Genomic DNA, 18,973 nt, shown 5'->3' with positions numbered 1-18,973 from the left:
AGTAGAATATCCTGGTCTGCGAGAAGACAGCATGGAAAATAGATTTCTCTAAAACAGAAGTATCAACATTTACAGAAAGATTGGCGACGAGTACCCATTACTTAAGAATACTGATTCCATTCGCCACAAGCTATAGGTGTGAAGTGGGGTTTACGACTAATGTGACAATGAAAACAAAAGCAAGGAACTTGAAACACGTTCTACGACGTGCACTGTCCGAGCCCAAAGTGAATAAAAAAAAGATTGTTATAAATACACAGTACCAACCACCTCATTGACTTCCATTATTTATTAGTTTAACCCTTTCGGGACTGAATTTTTTTCTGGAGGAAGGAAATTTTTTATGCTAGATGCAAGATGCTAGATGCAAGATGTACGGTATACATGACTAAGACTTGCTCCGTTCCACCCTACTTAGCACGGAACGAGTCTTTCGCGCATGCGTCGAACTTCAAATTGACAGACGGACCTCACTTCTCGACGGCAGCGACCTCGCTGATGAAACCGCGGAACCCAGCTGCCCTCTGATTAACGCTCGAGGCAGCCGTTGGCGCACTCGGTCATCTATGATCAGAACAAATAGTGGAGATGATGGGGTTCCACGCACTGTCCAATTGGCAGCCACTACCACGGTTTATCAGATTTTCCGCCAGGCGTATTTCAACGGATAGAACAGACCACACGCACTGTGAAAGAACGTTGCGCGGCGCTTCAACATTGCACTCGCCTTTTGCAACCAAGCAAGTCCGCTATTGACGAACACTGTATTTCCACTGGACATCAAATGGAGTATGACAGAACTGTGATTCTGAGCACAGTAACATCTTTTTGGGACTCCATTATTAAACAATGCGTGGAAATCCGTCATTAAAATGGCAACGTCTTCCTCCTCTGCAAGTCGGCAGAAGGGTGGTCTGGGAGTCTGACGCAAAGGCTAATGTCTAGGCTGACAGCTTTGCGAACAACTTCACACCGATAGAGGATAATATAGACGAAGAACACACACACAAAGTGTACAACAACGGCTGTCCATTTTTCTTGCTGACGACGCAGGTGATGCCACTGAACCCGTCACTGAGGAGTAAGTAGGCGTCCAACTCCGTTCCATAAACGTCAGGAAGGCCTGCGGCTGTGACCAGGTGGAAGTTCTTATGCTGAAACAAATGCCACCTGACGAACTGCGGCCTATCACAAACGCCTTCATGTTTTGCGGACTGACAACTACCCCTCTGCGTGGAAACACGTGGAGGTGGTTGTCATTCCCAAACAAGATACAGACGCGAGGCTTCCACAAAACTATCGGCCGGTAAGTCTGCTCCCTGTTCTTTCTAATATATTTAATTATAAATTGTATCAAACGGCTCATGGAGCACGTTAACAGGAAGCGGCTGATTTCCGCAGAGCAGTTCGGTTTCCGGCACGGCCGCAGCACGCAACTGCTGCGTGTTGTCGAATGAAAGACAGCCCTGTCTGTTTTTGTACAAGCTAAGTTGCGTGTAACTGTTCCCGTATTCCCTCTATGTGTTGTTTTTATTGACCTAACTGTTGTGGTTGTCCTCCTTGCGTCTGGAGCATTGACGCGTTTGCATTCTGCCTATCTCACTGCCGAAGCAGGTCCAGCCATCTGGTGGTCCGTCATCTGTGCTGGTGGCTTCCCAGTCTTGAAATTTGCCGATTGTCAGACTGCGGCGACCCTTCATAGAACCGTCGATCAGTCTGTTTTATGCTATATCTAATCATGGGGATGCCTGTTTCCTCATGCAAGGCCCCGGCAGGATAGTCTCGCGGTAAGTGCAAGGTGAGTCGCAGTGTGTGCATCGGCTGCTTTTCCCCACACTGCATACGCGTATTTTAGCACTGGTCGGATCAGTGCCATGTATAGCAAAATTCCGCAGTGCAGAGGAAGTGTTGATTCTAGGTTTAATACGGGATAAAGTGGCTTCAAGCGTGCATGCGCTCCCCCCCCCCCCCCCCCCCCCCCCTCCCTCCAGACCTCACGAATATGCAGCTTCCAGGTGAAGTGCCCATCGAGTTACCCCTAGATACTTAGCCGTGCGAGACAAGTGGATGGGGCCTCCCATGAATCGCAACGGCTGAAGGTTCGTGGGCACTCTACGTCGTGTTATTACGACAGCCTGGCTTTTGGTGGAATTGAACTTACGGCGCCATTTCGTGCCTAGGCTCCCAGGGCATCGCATGCTTCCTGTGATCGGCGGCGAACAACGTCAATCCTTAGGGAACGCGCGAAGAGTGCGGTGCCATCCGTACATAGTGCAAGGGATATCCTGTATCGAATGTATACAGAGGGTACAGCAGGGGGCCGAGAACCGACCCCTGCGGCACTCCCGCACGTATAGGCTTACTGCTAGAGATGCCGTCTTCGGCACGAACGTGGAAAGTCCGGTCACGCAGATATGACGCGATGAGTCTGACATGTGGCGTCGAATCCCTGGTACAAAAAATCTGTAGAGGAGATCCTCGTGCCACACGTAGTAAAGGCCTTGGAGACGTCAGGAAATACCGTCCCTGAGTACTCTCGACGGTCCAGAGCTCCCAAGCCAAACAGGTGGCAGCCCTTGTGCTTGGTGGAAAGACTGAACATGCACAAACTTGTACATGAGGTTTCCATCGAGGGAAAATATTTCTGTTGCAGCTAATACACAGCAAACATTAATTTACAGAATTGTAGCCAGAGGATCTGAACTGTTTAATACAACACCGACAAAAACAGATGAGTTTTGTTTGTTGAACGTTACTGATTCGTAATGCATTTTCCTGTAATTTTAGATTAAGGAATGTTCAGACAATATTATTTTTCCAATCTTAAACTACAGTTAGATACTGAATTCTGTTGAGATATTGATTTCTAGCCTATATAATCTCGTTGAGGGGCAATTGTTTCAGAAAGCCTGGTCAGCACATTTCGAGAATGTTTACAAGAAACTAGTTGGTTACAAATCGTCTATACAGGGTGGTCCATTGATGGTGACCGGGCCAAATATCTCACGAAAAAAGCATCAAATGAAAAAACTACAAAGAACGAAACTCGTCTAGCTTGAAGGGGGAAACCAAATGGCGCTATGGTTGGCCCGCTAGATGGCGCTGCCATTGGTCAAACGGATATCAACTGCCTTTTTTTAAACAGGAACCCCTATTTTTATTACATATTCGTATAGTACGTAAAGAAATATGAATGTTTTAGTTGGACTACCTTTTTCGGTGATAGATGGCGCTGTAATAGTAACAAACGTATAAGTACCTGGTATCACGTAACATCCCGCCAGTGCGGACGGTATTTGCTTCGTTATACATTACCCGTGTTAAAATGGGCCGTTTACCAATTGCGGAAAAGATCAATATCGTGTTGATGTATGGCTATTGTGATCAAAATGCCCAACAAGCGTATGCTATGTATGCTGCTCGGTATCCTGGACGACATCATCCAAGTGGCCGGACCGTTCGCCGGATAGTTCCGTTATTTAAGGAAAGGAAGAGTTCAGCCACATGTGAAACGTCAACCACGACCTGCAACAAATGATGATGTCCAAGTAGGTGTTTTAGCTGCTGTCGCGGCTAATCCGCAAATCAGTAGCAGGCTAATTGCGCGGGAATCTCAAAAATGTCGGTGTTGAGAATGCTACATCAACATCGATTGCACCCGGACCATATTGCTATGCACCAGGAATTGCATGGCGACGACTTTGAACGTCGCGTACGGTTCTGCCACTGGGCACAAGAGAAATTACGGGACAATGACAGATTCTTTGCACGCGTTCTATTTAGCGACGAAGCGTCATTCACCAACAGCGGTAACGTAAACCGGCATAATATGCACTATTGGAAATTTGCCCCGATATAAACGTTGAGCGTTACGACCATTACTGTCTACTAGACCATAAAGCAAACGAACGGCTACCAACTCCTCATCTGAGTGCACTTCCACTGCACTACACCGGAAACCAAGTCCGTGATGAAGACTAAACAGTTGATCAAGAGCTCAGATGGGACACCAGCCCTAAGCAAAGAAGGGAAAGGTGGAAGCAGTATATAGAGGGCCTGTACAAAGGAGATGAATTTGAAGGAAATGTTATAGAAAGAGAAATGGATGTAGATGAAGATGAGATGGGAGATATGATACTTCGAGAACAATTTGACGGAGGTTTGAAAGATCTAAGTTGAAAGAAGGTCCCGGGGGTAGCCGACATTCCGTGAGAACTACTGATAGCCTTGGGTGAACCAGTCATGACAAAACTCTTCCATCCGATGTGTAAGACGTGTGAGACAGTCGAAATACCCTCAGATTTCAAGAAGAATGTAATAATCCAATTCCAAAGAAAGCAGTTCCTGACAGGTGTGAAAATTACCGAACTACCAGTTTAATAAGTCAAGGTCGCAAAATACTAACACGAATTCTTTACAGAAGAATGGAAACATTGGTAGAAGCTGACCTCGGGAAACTAGTTTGTTCTGAAGACAGCAAGGGTAAAATACAAGGTGCGATAGCCTATTTAGAACTTGTACAGAAACCAAACGGCGGTTATAAAAGTCAAGGGGTATGAAGGGGAAGCAGCGGTTGAGAAGAGAGTGAGGCAGGATGGTAGCCTGCCCGCATGTTATTCAATCTGTACACTGAACACGCAGTACAGGAAATTAAGGAAAAATTTGGAGTACGAATTAAGTTCAGGAAGAAGAAATACAAACTTTATTGTTTGCCGACGACATCGCAATTGTGACTCAGACAGCAAAGAACTTGAAAGATCAGTTAAACGGAATGTCTTGAAAGGAAAATGTAAGATGAACATTGACAAAAGCAAAACAAGGATAATGAAATGTAGTCGAATTAAATCTGGGGATGCTAAGGAAAACAGATTAGGAAACGAGACACTTAAAGTAGTATATGAGCTTTGCTGTTTGGGTAGCAAAATAACTGATGATGGCCGAAATAGAGGGGATATAATATGTAGCCTGGCAATGGCAAGAAAAGCATTTCTGAAGAAGAAAAATCTGTTAACATCGAATATATATTTAAATATTAGGAAGTTTTTTCTGAAGGTATTTGTATGGAGTCTTGCCGTGTATGGAACTGAAGGGTGGACAATCAACAGTTTAGGACGAAAACAGAATAGAAGCTTTCGAAATGTGGTGCCACATAAGAATGTTGAAGATTGACTGGGTCGATCACGCAACTATGAGGATGTACTGAATAGAATTGAGGCGACAAGAAGTTTGTGGCACAAATTGGCCAAAAGAAGGGATCGAATAATAGGGCACATTTTGAGTCATTGAGGATGTTCGTCTGGGGTACAGCATTGTATGGTAGTGAAACATGGACTGTGGGAAAACCGGAACAGAAGAGAATCGAAGCATTTGAGATGTGGTGCTATAGACGAATGTTGAAAATTAGGTGGACTGATAAGGTAAGGAATGAGGAGGTTCTACGCAGAATCGGAGAGGAAAGGAATATGTGGAAAACACTGATAAGGAGAAGGGAAAGGATGATAGGACATCTGCTAAGACATGAGGGAATGACTTCCGTGGTATTAGAGGGAGCTGTAGAGGGCAAAAACTGTAGAGGAAGACAAAGATTGGAATACGTCAAGCAAATAATTGAGGACGTAGGTTGCAAGTGCTACTCTGAGATGAAGAGGTTAGCACAGGAAAGGAATTCGTGGCGGGCCGCATCAAACCAGTCAGTAGACTGATGACAAAAAAAAAAAAAGTCACCAATTTAGTATTGGAGGGAAGTGTGGCAGGTAAAAATCGTAGAGGGAGACCAAGAGATGAATACAATTAGCAGCTCCAGAAGGATGTAGGTTGCAGTATTTACTCGGAGATGAAGAAGCTCACACAGGATAGAGTAGCAAGGAGAGCGTCATCAAATTAGCCTTCGGACTGAAGACCATGACAACATTCTCTGGGCATTTATCTAGAAGGGCCAACTCTCGTTTTCAGAAATATTTATCCGTTGTCGAGAGACACCCAAAAGCTTGTATTTTGGAGTGTACCAAAACCTAGCCGCGGATTCCGCGACGGCTATTTGCAGCAAATGGTTGTATGTTTTACGATGTACTCCAAAGGTCCCGATCTCGAACAACCTTGATAACTTTCTTCGCATTTTTATCCATTTCCAGATACAGAGGTTCAAAGTTATCTACAGGTGCACTTAAAGTACGACCGTACAGTCCGGTGTGAGGCAAAAACGAAGTTTATAAAGCGACGTAGCAAGAAGAAATATGCTGTAAAGAGTCCCCGTTATCATCTGGGAAACCCTTGTTGTAGTAGTGATGCACATGCAAAATTTTTCTACACGTGAAATCCGGTATGATGTGTAAAACTAGTTTTGCGTTACTTCCATTTCACCTAACAAGGGAAACTCCTCATTGCACTTCCCTCAGATTTAGTGTTAAGATGAACCAGCGGGTAGCCCATCAAAAACTGAACAAAGATCGGGCATAAACACCGGGAGAAGGTGTACTGAACTGTGAAAAAGGAAGCAAAATAGAAACAGTGAACGTTCCAAGCTCAAGACATGCAACATCAAGCGAGTTGGCAGAACCAAGGCGTCTTGATTGTGAGCTCACGGCATGGATTGCAAAAGGGGATATTCGTATTCAAATCTCTCTTTTTTTGTTTTTCACAAAGTTATTAACTGTCCGTCTGGTCACTGGACATAAACACAAACGTGAACAATACAGCGGACAGTCACGTCAATGACCAGACGGACAGTTCATAAGTTTGTGGAAGGAAAAAATTAAATTAATATGGCAAGGGGGAGATTTGAACACGGATCTCTCGCTTTGCATATCCAACACTATGACCACATAACCACGAAGCCTCAGTTCTGCCGATTCTCTTGATGTTACATATCTTGGGCTTGGACCGTTCGCTGTTTCCATTTTGCTTCGTTTTAGACAGTTCAGCACACTTTCTTCCTGTTCGATCTGTGTTCAGTTTTTAATGGGCTATCCACTGAGCCATCTTAGCATTAAATGTGAGGAGGTGCGATGGGGAGTTTCCCTTGTAAGTGAACTATCTGAATTTTACTGACCAATACATTGCTGTTCATATGAGTTACATGCCCTGCTGCAGCAGGGAAATGAGAGGAACCGTGGAAAAATGCGTCTATCGGGACACGAAAAATGCGAATATTTTCTGTTTATTTAAAACTCTCTTAATGAAAAATCAGCCGCCTCATTCTATCTTCCTTGAAACTTTAGGCATGAAAACATATTAGCGCTTTTTTATGCTCAGAGAGTACAAGACAAAAGTGGCAGTGGAAACTAGACGGAAAAGTAATAAGTACTGGAAGATAGCACACAGTGGATGTGTTATATGTGTATTTTAAAACTGCTGTATGTTTAAATTCGTATCTTAGTTCCACGACACACTTTCATACTTGCATAGTGCGAAACATGCAGAATCACGCTGTATATACGAGCTCTTTTTTTTTTTTACACTGTGTTAAGATGATAACTGCTACATCATTTCCAGATGATCCCTGGATGAATCCATAAATACTGATGGGGATAATTTCAGGATCCCTTATGGAGTAGAGTCGGTATGTGAAGGTAACTAATACACAGCTATGATAGATTCCAACGAAAGGGGAAAAATCTAATCAGAAATTTAAACACACACACACACGCATCATATATTTGTACGCACGTGGAGATGGGAGTGGACCGGAGAGCGTAGATGACATGGAAGGATTAAGAGAAAGATGCCGTGAGAATGACATGAGGTTAGGAAGAAGGGAGAAAAAATATATTCAGTTACCATGTTAGGTGATACGGGCAGATTTGGGAAACTGTTAAATTCTGTATTTAGATGTGCGATTTGCTATTATGTATAAGTATAAGGCAATAGTATGACTTACAATACCTAGTGTTTATATTAAAGCGATGACTGAAGTAAATGTACTTGCTTTCATTCGTGTACATAAAACTGACTGAACTGCTTCTTAGAAGCAACGTAATTGGTTACTTAAATGCACACAGATACCAAAGGATCAAACATTGCTATTATGTTCAATGTAAGATATCCATCTCTTCACAAGAACAACGAGTAGAGCATTCAATTAGTATTCTACGAATAGTAATTGACATTCATATCGTAAGGTGAAGTCTGCGAAGTGACTTAAACATCGAGCGCTTGAAAAAATATGTTAAATCGGCAATGTATAAGGTAATATTTAACTTTCTCGTATCATAAACAAAAATTTTCATATTGCTGCTGCATAAATTGGTGAAAACTGCCGTTAAATACGGAGTGCGCAAAACAGTGCAACGTACTTACACAACTGCCATGTACTAATAATATATTTCGAGTTAAACATCGCCGCAAAATTTCAAAACACACTACATAAACAACGTTCCGCACGAACACGCCTCAGTTGCCAAAGGTACTGAAGATATGTACAAATCAAAGAATATGGTAAAGACACAAATAAAGATGGTTTTCAATATCTCTCTTTCGTGCGAAAATCCATAGTTATTAGCCATTCATTATTCTTGCTTTTATTTTCAGAAGTTGGAGAACTGTGGAGAAGTTTCCTTGGCGCAAGATCTCTTACCTCCCATCAGTAACAGATTGTATTTAAAACAACAATGTTTAAATTCTTCAATACTTCTTGCTAATTTTATAAAAAGTTTTTAAATATAGAGCAGAATATCATCGAAATATCCGTAACGGTGAAATGACTATTTATTTAACAAATAGCACTGTTGTGGTACTGAAACAAATGACTATGTCGAAATATTTTTCACTGGATTGTGATACGAGATTCGAGCAGGCTGTGACTTGTGTGTCGTCTGGCTCAGACGTAATGGCTACCATGGAGGGTTCGCTTAGCAAGTGGACAAATGTGATGAAAGGATGGCAATTCAGATGGTTCGTGCTGGATGACAACGCCGGCCTGTTATCTTACTACACCGTAAGTTGTTTGCGTTATTTTTTCATTACACATTTCTGTCATACACTGGAATTTGTTCTTAAGTGCGCATGTCTGTAAACATCAACTGTCATAATTCGTAGATGATGCGGTTATTTGTTAATTGACTAAACAGAATACAGAAATTGAAGTGATTTTCTTAACGTAGACGACATAGTGGTATTCATATTCGTTTCTGAGAATTGTCGTTAATATTACCGGCATTGCAAGCCTCTCTTGTCATTGCGCGCTATTGCGAGATCCGCGTTTGTAAACATCAAGGTTTGTGATTCACAACTGTGATGTATGTGCGTACAAGAATCACAGAAAATGTTTACTGATTACTCCAGCTGAGTTTGTAGTCTTACATTTTCCCTAGTTTACGAGAACCAGCAAATTTTAATTCCTGATTTCCTAAACATAGGAAAATCTGCGGTACAGCTAGAATACTGACTTCGTGAAAGGAAGTATTTTCAGTAATTGAGTACTCTCTGAGCAGGTAGTTAATTTTTATGTCAATTTTTCTCTGATACTTCTTTTAAGTGCAGGAAAAATGATGGACATACATGTTGCAAATGCTACGAATAAATTTAAACGCAGGTAACAATTGATATGTTAGAGAACTAATGTGTTTATTCTTTTTCTCACAGTTCAAGTATTTATTCCTTTACTCACAGTTTTATTTTCTTACACTGCGCTGCGAAGGTTCTAATATGAAGTTCATTTTTTTCCTGAAAATGTGTTGCCTCTACTCAAGTCTAGTGTAGCCTGCAAGAAATAGTAATTATTTGCTATTAGGGTTTGTAGTCAGCAATTTCTGCAGCTATCAAGCCCAAGAAATTCCACCATGACAAAATTATTTTTCGAATTAATTGTTAATACTCTGCATTTCTTTTGAATAATCATGCAAAGAGTTTATCTTAGTGTCTTGGTTCAGACTTGATATTGTTTTCTTGGATTGGCAACTAAAAAAAAAAATAAGTAAATAAAATAGAAACACAGTATTCTCTACAGGGTTCATGCTATGAGGAAGAGAGCTAAATTTATTGGTTATTGCTGTGAAGTGATTCATTCAGAGCTCCTATATGTGTGAATGTAACAAACTTCAGTTGCAGTATTATATATTTGTAAATTTCTTATAGGTTTAATATTTGATAACAGTCCATTAATAAAGAATGCCTGGGTTGCAGTAGTGTCCATTAGTTTCACCATGAGCTCTCATTTAATATATGTTAAGTTTCAAAACTTCTTCAGAGAGATGTTTATTCAACTTCACTGTCAGGTCATTGCAGTTTATACTGTGATTAGAATTTTTGTTTATCATTGTCATTTTTCTCAAATCCTTACACAAGATATTTTGTTCAATTTCTTGCATGAAAAATTAATACTGCTCTTGTTCGTTTGTTGACCTTTTTAAGTGGTTCAGTCTGATGGATTTTACCACTATTGAAAAATAGATGGTTGTCCTTCATAAGTGTGTTTCCGTAAGTTTTGTTGAAAATATCTACATATTTTTCCATTAGTACTGCTAGGCTGGATCATTCTTCGTCATGATACATTCCTATTATATCTAGTTCAAGCTTTTCTATGGTGGTTTGCCACCATAGACAGTTTGGAGGCTGCCACCTGTGATCCTCGTGTTGTGTGTATTAAACAAAGTGGCTCAGTGGTTAAGACATTGGACTCACTCCATCAGTGACCATCTATGTTGGGTTTTGCCATGTTTTTACAAAATAATTCAATGCAATTGCTGGGATGGTAGCTTTGATAAGGACATAGCCAGCTTCTTTTTGTGTCTCTCCACAATTAAAGATTCTGCTCCATCTCTAATGACACCATCAGCAAAAGGGTGTTAAACTTTAATCTTCCTTCCGTGTTAAGTTTGAATTTTTTGATGAGAGTTTACAAATATTGTTTACTTTTCTGGAACTTTACCAGTATCTAATGCAGACTGAATAAAGTAATACACATCAATCTACTTAATAATACTTCATTATATGTTTATTTTGCATATTACGTAAGTGGAAGTACATGCTACAAACGTGCACATATGTTTTGTGAATAACTGTTTCAGGGTGTAGAAACTGTTCTAACTATTTCAAAAACTCAGTAAATAACTAGTCACTGTTTCATGCAAAAAAGTTGGATACGGGGAGAAGTAATACATATTGTCTCATTATGTACAGGCTGAGTCAATGTTTTTAGTGGTTTTTTTAGATGTTGTCAGTTTTGTGTGATTTAGAATACGATTGCAACTAAGCAATAATAATGCCCATTTGTTCACTAGAATTTTTTCCATTAAACTAAACAAGATTTCTGAATTATGGTGTGAGGGAGTATAATACGTATTCACTCAGTTTACTACTGTGTTCTGAACACGTGAAAAGACCTTGCCACAACTTTTTGAGTTTTAGTTAAGTAAGCGGATGTATCTAGCCACTGCTCTTAGCAGTATTTTTAGATTGGTTATCTGTCATTGTTCAAATTTTTTTTCTCTCGAGATCCTGGTTGTTGAGATGTCTGTAAAGTATGTTAGTCGCAGCATTTACCCACTTCCATTCTGAATTTTTCGACGTGTTGACACTGAATGGTAATGTAGAGGAGCATCTTGTGAGGAATGTGTACAATCATTATACACTGATTAGAACCAAGGCAAAAGACTCGGGCCTGCATCAGAACATGATTGTGAGGGTTAAGGTGGAAAGGGTTAGACTACAACTGTACATAATACGCAATACTAAGTAGAGTGTCACATGCTACATGTAATTATTGTGTCTGTAGCAGTGTTCAACAATAACCAAGCAGAATGTTTCTGTATCTCCACAGAATTAAGCTTGTATTTTGCAGTTTACTTTCATTACAACATTTTGCACAGTGTTGTTTTAAGCAATAATTTTTTTTGTCATATTGACTTAGTGATTTGGCTGAAACAGCTGAGCTTGTTTCTAAAAACAATGCCAGATATTAAACGGATTGTTTGCCATTGTTTGTTAGAGACTGTTGTTTAGAAATGTGTCTTTCCTTAGTAAAAAGTGAAAATAATTTCACTTACAAAATTACAGAGTCTTGTCAGAAGCTGTGACTTGTCAAACAGTTGAGTAGAATCTAGTTTGCAGTTTGAATTATGGTTTGTCCAATGAGATTTGCTGTCAGTAGCCACTATGCATTACCAGTAGACAGAACCACTAATATTAATGTAAACAGGTAATATGTACTCAGGTTTCATTTATATTATATTTATCACTGAGTTGTTCTCATAATTGCAGTAATTATTTTGGTTTTTCATAGAAACAATGTAATCACATTGATTTTGAAAATATGTGTCTGATTCATAGAACAAATGAGGGCAACGTTTTTGTACAAATTTACAATCCTTAAGGTTGCCTGCCATATTAGCTGTCTTTGATGTACACACTGTAATATGAAGTTGTAGATTTATTGATGTATCAACCCAGAGTGCCCCATCTTATATGTGAGGAATGGTGTACCACATGCAACTAGGTAGAATGGCATATGAAAAATGGTCGTAAAAAGGTAGTAACTGACAGGGACTAGTGACAAGTGTTGCATCTTGTCATTGATAGTTGATTTCAAATATGACAGGAATTACTGCTGCCAGTGAATGCTAGTCCATGTAATCCAGTTTTCTAGTGAACATTGTGAGGGAAACTGCTTGCAGTAGACATCTGACATTGGCTACATTGTAAAATACATTTGTTTACAGTGGCTTATAGAGCTGCAGATCTTCAGTGGATCAAACAACACACAAACTGGACTGTAGCAGATTAGAGGCATGTGTTGCAGAAAGTCACAATTTTGCCTCTTTTTAAATGGTGCAACCCATAAAGTACACAAAGGGCCCAATGAGACATTTGAACCACCATGTGTTTAGTATGTAATTCAAGCTGGAGGTGGCATGTTTCTCGCACCACTACCTGGACCTATTAATTCAAATTACTGTGAACATGAAAAAGGATATTTATTCCAACATTCTCAGTGGCCAAGTAGTGCCCTTTCATCAACATCAACATCATGAGTTCTATAGACACATCCGTCTTCCAAGACTATTACAGTTATGTTCGCAGGGTCATACATATATGTTCCTAGTCTGATGATCCATGGGCACGCCGTCACACCTCAACTGTCCTTTTAAATCACCAAATGTTAATCTCATATTGTATGTAGGGGACTGTTTGGAACAGAAAGTTATACGTAACAATCAAAATTCCTGCAAATTTGTAACTGTGCAGGATCTAATCATCACTAGGCGGCTTCAGTTGGACATAACATAGCTAAAGAAATTCACAGACGCTCTTGCTTGCCAAATTAAGACCATTATCAAAGACAGAGGCAATGTTCGGGGTGAGATTATTATTTTTTATGTACAAGTATGTGTAGCCTTTCTTTCCAGATATTTTTAAAGGGAGGTAGAAGGCAGAGAGTTTGGTACAATTAAAAATACAATATTAGATAATTCATCAATATTTTTAGTGGAAAAATGCAGATGATGGTTTTGTTTTCGTCTATTAACAGTTCAGTGATAAACTTCACTTGTAGTTAAATGATAATCTTAACTATTTATCACACATTATCATGACTGTTTCACGCGTGAGACAAATGTGGCATATACTATGAATTGGGTGAAAGTTACGATATCTGATAAGAGTGATTCCCCTTGGCATTTTTGAGGCTTATGTGTGTTCGTAATATGGACCAAAATACTTATATGAAATTTGTCTATTATTTGATTCAGATTTCCTGAATTTACCTTCATTTTTCTTTCCACTAATTGTATTTCTTTACAGCGTTTATGGGAATATGTATTACCACTTCTGTATGCTCCTGGCATCTAGTGACAGTCTGCTGCACCAGCTGTAGTTTCTGTTTGTTGTGAAATATAGCCTTCAGCACAGTGGGAAGTATAGATCCTATCAAACAGCGGTGTTTTAATGATTCTTGGGAAGTATGGTTACCACTAAAATAGTTTCTGGAAGAGCCTTGGGAAGCACACTTACCACCAAATTAATCTGTCATTTGCGATCCTTGGGAAGCATACTTACTATCTACTTAGGCGTATCCCAAAGCTTTTGGGAATATCTCTTACCACCTCTGTCTATGCCTGACATCCTGTGGCAGTCCACTGCACCAGTTGTATGAAGACGGGTACAACAGTCAGTTTCTGTTTGTCGTGGGATAACTACTATTGTCAGAACTCATCGCTTTGCTTCTGAAATATACAGTATTGTGACCTGTATCAGCTCATACCTTTATTCTGTGATAAAGATCCTAGAATTATTTTCAAATTGTGGTAAGTAAAGTTTAATATCGTTAATAAATATATTTTAAATAAAATAAAAGAAAACATGAAATAAAACAGAAAACGCTCTTCATTATATTTCTACATGTAATGGCAATACGTAACAGCTCACAAAAGGGAAGTGGGAAATCCATTTACCACCATAGTTTTAATACCTCACAAAAGGTGCCATGGTGATATATGAACCACCTTAGTTCTTGGTCCTAAATCACTAAATAAAATTATCAAAAAGTAAATTTAATCAGTTGATCACAATTCTAATACGACAGGAAAAAAAAAAAATCAATCTTTGGTGAGTTGCGACAAAACATGTGCCCCTGATAGGGTTAAATATGTGCCTGGGACTGTGCTATAGATATATCTTTTACCACAGCATTTATTTCATAACCACATTCATTGATTTTGCTGGCTCTCAACCATAGTGTTATCTTCCATCCTAACTTTATACCCCAGGCTACACTTCACAATCTTTCACTGTAAACCAGTTTTTGAGGAAATACCATGTTGCACTTAAAAGTTTAGAGCTCTGGAACTTTTATAGGTCTCTGAAAAGAAGTAAACGTTACGAGAGTAACACTGTTAAGATAATTAAGATCTTTATATTTATTAGGTCAACACTTATTTCTCACATAGGTCTAATCAAAATGGTCTTTCAGTTAACATCTGAAAAGTTACATAGTGAATTATAACTACTCATAATCAAATTAAACATTTCAAAATTTATTCTCTGACTGTGAGTGTATTAAGTATAGATGTAAACGGATTATGGAAGTGTCCGATTCCACCTGTTTGCTTTGACCCATGACATCATCAGTATGGCGGAAATGGCTATTCTAAGCATCTCCAATAGAGCACCTGTGATGTCACTACTTACACACGGCAAGAAACACGAAAATACATATAAATAAGACAATAACATCTCCCTCCAAAAATACAATCAAACTAATGAGACATCCGAGGGGAAATTGGCAGTTTTAGGGAGGGGGCAAGCTAAGTATAACATTAAACAAAGAAACACCATTATCCCAAAACGCACAAAATGACGAAGGAAAAAAAAATTACAAAAATCTACAGGAGTCAAGACACTTCCCTTGACCTATATAGGTCAACCGCAGATGACGATACCAAAACAACCAATGCTTACAGCAAAAACTATGGAAATTGGAATCAGACAATGCCCTTCACCACAGCTGACAATACCTGAACACCAATACCTGCACAGAAAACTCTACAAAAATTGTAATCGGTCATTTCCCTTGACCTATATAGGTCAACCATAACTATTGATACGAAAAAACCAACACCTACAACTAACTAGTTCATAAACTGTGCGCCGTAATGACGTCACACACCCCAACACCCTTACGTCATGGGTAAAGTGTATGGGTGGAATCGGACGCTTCCGTTGACCCGATGTACAGCCTATTAGTGTCAAGTGAAAAAGTGAGCTGCGCCAGGACTCGAACCTGGATTTCCCCCTTATTATGAGCAGTCGTCTTAACCACTTCAGCTGTCCGTGCATGCTCCTCAGGCCGAAATGTTTAAGGTTATTGGTCATAATAAGCAGGAAATCAAGGTTCAAGTCCAGGTCCAGCAGAAATTTTGGTGTGTCACTAACAGGTAGTATGTACAACTGATGTCAAAGAATTCACAATCAGCTAATGTCAAATTACTCTGTGCAGCTGTGGATCATTCACAAAGTCCATTCTTTCAGACATGTAAGTAAGTATTAAAAGCGTGGTGGGGCATACGATGACAACATCGGTCTTGAGTCTTTGTAGTCTCATTCTCTTTGTGGCAGGATTTAATTAATAATGTATTAGGTGATGAATATAGTGAGCTATGGCATAAGGATATAGAACAGGGTTTGTCAATATTTTCAACTACAGTTCACTTCTGTAACTCTGGTAGTAGCAAAATTTTGTATCCGCACACCAGATCTTCAGTAATGGTGATTTACAAAGCAGGGAAGTAACTTGACAAATTTTATAAAGCAGACTTACAGTAAGCTAAAGCAAATAATAATAATAATAATAATAATAATAATAATAGTAATAATAGTAATAATAATAATAATAATCATCATCATCCAACGCATGGCTAAGAAAAGGCAATATATACAGTGAGACGGAAGGATTCATGATTGCAATACAGGATCAAACAATAAACACCAGATATTACAGCAAGCATATTATTAAAGATCCCAATACCACAACAGATAAATGCAGACTTTGCAAACAACAAACAGAAACAGTAGATCACATCACAAGCGGGTGTACAATACTAGCAAATACAGAATACCCCAGAAGACATGACAAAGTAGCAAAAATAATACATCAACAGCTTGCCTTACAACATAAACTTGTAGAATAACACGTTCCCACATACAAGTATGCACCACAAAATGTACTGGAGAATGATGAATACAAATTATACTGGAACAGAACCATTATAACAGATAAAACAACACCACATAACAAACCTGACATCATACTCACCTATAAAAAGAAGAAATTAACACAACTAATCGAGATATTCATACCCAATACAACAAATATACAAAAGAAAACAGGAGACAAAATTGAAGAATACATCCAACTGGCTGAGGAAGTCAAGGACATGTGGCATCAGGATAAAGTTGACATTATACCAATTATACTATCAACTACAGGAGTCATACCACACAATATCCACAAGTACATCAATGCAATACAGCTACATCCAAACTTATATATACAACTACAGAAATCCGTAATTATTGATACATGTTCAATTACCCAAAAGTTCCTAAATGCAATATAACATATGCCGTACAATTAAAAGGAAGTGACGCTTGATCAAGGTCCGCGTCACTTTCCATTTTTATCCAGACCTAACGTCTGAGAAAGTAAAGAAATAATAATAATAATAATAATTAATAATAATAATAATAATAACAACAACTTACCAGATACCTTATGACAGTTTTATGAAAACCTAATGAAAATGTTTGTAAAACCATGTACTGTCTACTACGAAAGCTGGAATGCCCACTTGTGAGTGGTAAGGACCATGTTGACTACCCTGATGTAAACAGTGTGACATATGTAAGTTTGGGTAAGTCCAATGAGTGTGCATGGATAGCCAAAGTGGTTATTGCAACTGCTCAAGTAAGTGGGTTCAAGTCCCAGTCTGGCACAAATGTTCGCATGTGTCTAATGCATATGTAGCTAATACAGTTGACATTAAAGAATTCACAGTCAGCTAATACTTGTAAAATTATTTCATACAACTGTGTATCATCCAGAAAGTCTGTTCTTTCAGACATACAAGTAAAAATTACACAATTCACTGCAGTATTTTATTTATCCACCAACACAGGGCAACTATAAGTAAATGACTTGGTTGTACAGGAATATACATAATGGATGTATGAGTATACATAGTAGGTACATATGGAAGTCTGGGTCTGGCCTTGAGTTGAGCTCGGATAGCCTAATGGTAAGGTGACTGCTCGCAGTAAGTGGGAAAATGTGGTTAGAGTCCTGGTCCAGCAAAAATTTTTATTGTTGTAATTCCGTTATAAAGCTCATGATTGTCCACATTTACAATTATGAATACATTTCATGTATGCATAACACTCCCCCACTCATTTTGTTTATATGTAAACTACATTATATTATTTGTGGGTTTCACTTCCAGAATCTAAATAGTAATATTCTATGTAGGGGAAATGATTGTACAGAACTTATTCCCTAATTTTTAGTTATAGTGTTTGCACTGCAAATTTTTCTAAATACAGGGGTGTTTTTCAGAATTTAGAGTACTGGATGATTAATACCAACTGCAACTATATAAAGGTCTACTAGTAATGCAGCAGCAGTGGTTTGGTAAAGTCCACAAAAGTGGCAGATAAACTTCCTAGTAGACCCAAGGGTTCTTTCGTGAGGAAACAGATTCACTAGAATGACAGGCACTAAATGCACACATTACATAAGGCTGAGACTATATCAAGAAAGAAGGGATCAGAGGAAATCAACAAAGTTGTCCATTTCACTCATTTTCGCCCACTTGATTTTATTCCATTGGTGTAATCAGGTTCTAAAAGCTAGCATTTTCTCTCACATCTTTTCTTGTATACTTACGTCCTGCTGGCAGTAGAGTAATAAATCTCTTTCCTATGTTTGTAATTTCGTTTTAGAGATGATTTCACTCATAATGATGCGATTGTTTACAACCAACAGAAAAAATTCATTGTTTATTTCCATGTTTCTCCCACGTTACTAGGACTATGTTTTTGACAATCTCCTGTGATGTAGAATCTGGCAGTAGGTTTACAACTATCATATTTTTTCATGGTAAGAATGCAAATACATTCTCACCATTTACATTATTGGATTTTTACTTAAATAATCTGCAATACAATTTAATAAATAAAATGCAGCCCAGGATATATTTTAATTATCTATAAATTCAACTGTTGACTAGAAAGAGCTGTCAAGCAGGAAGACATTAATTTAAAAAGAAAAGCAGTTTTCATTATCCAACATCTAGTTCATCAGGAAGATGGTCAAACATTTTTATGGGTGTGTACTTTGCTCCTTCCTGTGCAAGAGTGAAATATAGTTGTCTAACTTTAAGAGAGCCAGCCTACACACTTGTAATGAAGTGTGTGCTGGAAACACTTCTGAAGTGTGATGAATTATAGTGAAGATGGTGTAGGAGCTGGATTGAATAGCTAATGGTGT

General features: G+C 38.9%; 2 protein-coding genes across 6 annotated transcripts in view; one reads left to right on the top strand and one right to left on the bottom strand.

The window, feature by feature from the left end:
• The window catches only part of LOC124798370 (3-hydroxy-3-methylglutaryl-coenzyme A reductase), a 391,651-nt gene extending 383,248 nt beyond the window's left edge, over nt 1-8,403 (bottom strand). Inside the window, exon 1 of one of the 2 annotated variants that reach the window (XM_047261740.1) lies at nt 8,296-8,403. The gene's annotated coding sequence lies outside the window, so the exon portion shown is untranslated. Of the gene's footprint in view, nt 1-8,291 lie in introns of both variants that reach the window. The other variant, XM_047261741.1, reaches the window with a different exon arrangement.
• Nucleotides 8,404-8,820: 417 nt separating this feature from the next.
• LOC124797845 (oxysterol-binding protein-related protein 9) overlaps nt 8,821-18,973 on the top strand; it is a 513,791-nt gene continuing 503,638 nt past the window's right edge. For all 4 annotated transcript variants that reach the window (XM_047260898.1, XM_047260896.1, XM_047260897.1 and 1 more), the window contains exon 1: nt 8,821-8,932. In XM_047260898.1, coding sequence (XP_047116854.1) covers nt 8,825-8,932 — 108 coding nt within the window. In that variant the 5' untranslated portion in view covers nt 8,821-8,824. The remainder of the gene's footprint in view (nt 8,933-18,973) is intronic.

Source organism: Schistocerca piceifrons, chromosome 5, assembly GCF_021461385.2.
Source record: "Schistocerca piceifrons isolate TAMUIC-IGC-003096 chromosome 5, iqSchPice1.1, whole genome shotgun sequence".
NCBI lineage: Eukaryota > Metazoa > Arthropoda > Insecta > Orthoptera > Acrididae > Schistocerca > Schistocerca piceifrons.
The sequence above is the reverse complement of the archived record's forward strand: the minus strand, read 5'-3'. Positions and strand labels throughout refer to the sequence as shown.